The sequence below is a fragment of the Limulus polyphemus genome, unplaced genomic scaffold (assembly GCF_000517525.1).
Source record: "Limulus polyphemus unplaced genomic scaffold, Limulus_polyphemus-2.1.2 Scaffold5935, whole genome shotgun sequence".
In the NCBI taxonomy this organism is placed as follows: domain Eukaryota; kingdom Metazoa; phylum Arthropoda; class Merostomata; order Xiphosura; family Limulidae; genus Limulus; species Limulus polyphemus.
In genome coordinates, this window is record NW_013671545.1 from 20467 (window position 1) to 25576 (window position 5110).

The window sequence follows — 5110 nt, forward strand, 5'->3', positions numbered from 1 at the left end:
GAAAATTATAACTCTCCTTATCATAAAAACACCTAGACATTTGTTTACATAAACTTATCTTCTACATCATCCCATCAAGCTATTTCTGATTCAGGTCTAAGCTCTACAAACAATTAATCTTACATAACATTTACCCAAAAGTTTACTTCTCTTTACTAGTACCAAAAGTCTGAAGAAAAAAATAGTCAATTCGACAATGTAAAATGTAATTTTGGTTACTTGACAAGTAGTGGTTTTCAATAGTCTATTGTTTTATGTAATTTTGTACAATGTCTTGTAGTAGCAGTTTTTAAACCTAAAAGAAATGGTCTTTAAAAACAGCCTTGCTAAGTTAATCAGAAATTATACTCTCAATAATAAACTGGTGAAATATTCAGCTTTTTTTTTAAAGGATAGTTACATTATGGACTTCTAGACTTTAGTTATCTTGGGGTCTAAATTCATGTGCTGCTTTATTGAGTATCATAAATCTACCTTTCTTCACCATGTTAGACAAGTGTTTACACTATATCATGTGAACAGACTCATTTATTCCCTTGGGGTTTCCATAATAGTGAGTGTGTGTATGTAGTTGGTTAGGTGTACAAAATAAACGTTTTTAGTGCATTTTTATTAATAAATAGCTTATTTTGAATTCAATTATAGATCATCCAGAAAAGATAGTCAAGTACACTGATTGCAGATTTTAATTTATGTAAACAAATAAATAATTGTAGCATCTTTACAATCAGAATACCTATTATAAACTCGGAACATTTGCAAATTACCAGGCCACCTTTTTTGAACTACCTTCAATTATCTCCATAGGCACACATATACATATGCATATATTCTAATTAGACTTCAAGGTACTTTATGGATGTCTAATTACATTAATTCTGTAAATAATTTATAACCTAAATTGGTCATTTTTGTGTACAGAAGAGATCACTGCTTATTCTCCTACATCAATGTGCAATCTGTTAGGTATCATCTTTAACAAAGTAATGAATGATAAAGGTGTGAGTTAAAATATAATATTGTGTTTTCCACAATTTGTCATGTGAGAAATGTAGCAGAAATTTCTTTAATTTTTATAGGAGGAAGAGCTTGTTACAAAAATAGATGCAGTTCATCTAAAGATGTTCCAGAATAGCACCTGTTGTCCAAAGAAGGAACATTAGATCTTGCAAGTCCACCTCAAATGCTACAAGTTGTCTAGATGGCTTATTGAAGGAGAGTAAAAATCTGAAAACAAACAAAAAAAATCTCGTTTTTGGTAAAAAACAAACATAGTATATGAAAAAGCAACTTTTAACTTGAGAAAACCTTAGATGAAACATGTGTATAAAGAATATAAAAAGTTAAACATGCTATGTTTCTATAGGTTCACATGTGATCAATCCTAGTTCCAGTCGTTTTTTTTCAACCTTAATCAAGATTATTCTTTAAAATATAAATATTGGTCCACGTGAAATGAGCTTAAATTGGCCAGACTGAGAAGGTTCATTGTATGTTGTAATGACAATAGTTAATATTTACACCAAATTTTATGAACTATGTTCCATTATGTCCAACAATTTGAACTGAAATGCAGGAACGTGGATATGTTTGGCAACAGAATATCGGTTATTTAACTGTATGAGATGTTTAAACAATACTGTATAAGAATCAGCATTTCTCATACCACATAAGAAAGTACTTGTCCTGGTCTGTGGTAGTAAGCAGAAGATTTATAATATACAAGATCATCAGAGAGGATAATACAAGTATCTTCCAGAAAAAGTATATCCATGTCAATGTCACAGAACAAGAATATATAATGAAAACTTCAGAATTTATTTGAGAAGCTCTTAACATCAAATGCTTTATATTTTACATCACAAAAAAATCCATACATATTTGTTATATTAAGAAATAAATCTATAGGACATAGTCTATGAAATAGTAAATATTCAAAGAAACATATGAAGGTTGAAGTGTAGTAAACATGAGATTTTAAACAAAAAACATATATAATGTAGCCCACAGAGTACCACATATTCTACAGCATACATCTTACAAATATACGATGTCCTCCAGTGTATACATCTTACAAACATACGATGTCCTCCAGTGTATAGTATACATCTTACAAATATACGATGTCCTCCAGTGTATAGCATACATCTTACAAATATACGATGTCCTCCAGTGTATAGCATACATCTTACAAATATACGATGTCTTCCAGTGTATAACATACATCTTACAAACATACGATGTCCTCCAGTATATAGCATACATCTTACAAAGATACGATGTCCTCCAGTATATAGCATACATCTTACAAACATACGATGCCCTCCAGTGTATAGCATACGTCTTACAAATATACGATGTCCTCCAGTGTATAGCATACATCTTACAAATATACGATGTCCTCCAGTGTATAGCATACATCTTACAAACATACGATGCCCTCCAGTGTATAGCATACGTCTTACAAATATACGATGTCCTCCAGTGTATAACATACATCTTACAAATATACGATGCCCTCCAGTGTATAACATACATCTTACAAATATACGATGTCCTCCAGTGTATACATCTTACAAATATACGATGTCCTCTAGTGTATACATCTTACAAACATACGATGCCCTCCAGTGTATAGCATACGTCTTACAAATATACGATGTCCTCCAGTGTATAGCATACATCTTACAAATATACGATGCCCTCCAGTGTATAACATACATCTTACAAATATACGATGTCCTCCAGTGTATAGCATACATCTTACAAATATACGATGTCCTCCAGTGTATACATCTTACAAATACAGCACTGGAAAAATCTATCTGAATCTTCAAGAGTAATGCACCAGTCATAATAACCAACAAAAATTCATATGGGATAATTGATATGATGTAGTTCAAAACATAGGAAACTACTCACATTTACCTCCTTAAGTTAATCAATACAGACCTTCCGAAAAACTCTACCAAAATAATATTAAAGTGAATCCATTAATGTATTTGAAACATTAGCATTTATCCTAGACAGTAATCCTGTACGTGATTAATGTATTCACCCATCTACAGGATGTTTGTATGTCATATATACATGTGTAATGTACTCAATATATTGTTATAAACTCTAAATTAGTATCACTAAACAATGTTACTAGCCATGACCATATCGATGTCATGTACTCAAGACATTATCAAGCTCTGAAACGGTAACATGAAAAGTAAATGTTAAAGATGAGACTCAAGATTATCAAAGTTATTAGGAGAGCAGCACGCATCCCATTCAAGAAAACTAATTTTGATGTAAAATAAAGTTTAGAGCATAAAATGGTTTCAGGGTGAACCATTTACCATTACTAACAAGTAGCCAATAAACTTTATATGTAGCACATGACCCAGAACAATATATACTACATAATATCCACCACATTTTAAACAATAGTTCACTTTGCATACTACAAAGAGACAGACGTTTCCTTGATCGAATCGAAACAGTTGCAAATACTTAATATTCTCAACACTAGAAAAAAGGTAAATGACGAAAACACTAGTGAACAAACAGCAGAAAAAAATGCATGACATACACTACAGAATAGCAGGTGTATACTTATGTGATCATTAAAGGAGGATAAAGATGTGAACAAGGTACGTTAGTGAACAGTGAGAATTTTATATTACCTTGAGAAGGTCATATCACCTAGTTTACAGATCAATGTGCAATCGCTACATGGAGAAAGCAATATAATATCATTTGCTTTACAGATCAATGTGCAATTGCTACATGGAGAAAGTAATATAATATCATTTGCTTTACAGATCAATGTGCAATTGCTACATGGAGAAAGTAATAGTTTAGAGATCAATGAGCATTCTGTACCTAAATAAGGTAATATATACTTTAGAGAACAATGTGCATTCTCTACCTGGATAAGGTAATATAATACCATGTAATTTACAGATCAATGTGCTTTCTCTACCTGAAGAAGGTAACATAATATCATGTAAATTTGAAATCAATGTGCTTTCTGTACCTGAAGATATAATATAACGTACATTTCATGAACTTTAGAAAATAATATACATTGCTTAGTTTACTAATGTAATACATAAACTAAATAATTGGGGAAAAACAAGACAGTTGTACGTTTCACAAATACATTTATTACGACCATGGTTTCGCCGTTAAAGGCATCATCAGGTACAGACTGAAATGTTTTGTAACAGGGTTTATATATATATATATATATGTTTAAACAAAGAACCAGAAGTGACCTTGAAATTGACTTAGAGACAAGTGGGGAGGAGCTTAAGTTAGTTTGGTCGTTTCTAACTTTTTCTGGATTTGTTTTTAGACTTCTATCTATCTATATGCTACTAAAACTCTGAGATTGTTTGTGTGTGTGTGTACTTGTCTGTAATTAAATATAGCAAAAACGGCGCACAATAGCGCCATATTTGTAATGAAATGAGAATAGAAACAGAATAAAACAAATTTCGTTAAATCGAGCCACTGGTTACCGAGTTAGCGCCGTTTTTCGGGGCACTTTTATGAAAAATTCTAGATAAATTTATGTATACTAGATGGCGTCACATATCGGTTTATCTATATATCTATTCGTTTTCCACCTAATGAATCACTTTAAAATATCTTCTGTACAACAATATATGCACAACAGAAATTAAATGATGAGATGAAAATGTTTTATAACGGCGCGTAAAAAGAACAACAATAAAATGGACCTACAATATTATTGACTATTTGCAAATATGGAAACGAGGTAATAAAATATAAATCAAGTCGAGGACAACAACAAAATCTTATAAAGGAAAACCTCTCGTCGAGCATTGGCTATTATATTATTTCCCGGTCAATATTCCCATCTTCATTAAAAGGCATAATATGACAAAAACAAGATCTTGAAGAATCTATCTATATACTACTAAAACTCTGAGATTGTTTGCCTGTTTGCTTATTTTCTCAGTCAAAAAATCATTCACACTACCGTTCGCGCTCTTTACGAAACTTCTTACTACAATTTTTTGAAAAATGGTCTTACCTTTAACTCCCGAACAATCAAATATCTTTTCTTGAATTATGAATAACACGAATGGAT

The 5110-nt window shown here is 31.5% G+C and overlaps 1 protein-coding gene across 1 annotated transcript in view; it reads right to left on the bottom strand.

Moving 5' to 3' along the window:
* Positions 1-6: 6 nt before the first annotated feature.
* LOC106473155 (unconventional myosin-XVIIIa-like) overlaps positions 7-5110 on the bottom strand; it is a gene marked incomplete at its 5' end in the record, with an annotated part of 39825 nt that continues 34721 nt past the window's right edge. Inside the window, one exon of the mRNA XM_013933834.1 lies at positions 7-1227. Coding sequence (XP_013789288.1) covers positions 1187-1227 — 41 coding nt within the window. The remainder of the gene's footprint in view (positions 1228-5110) is intronic.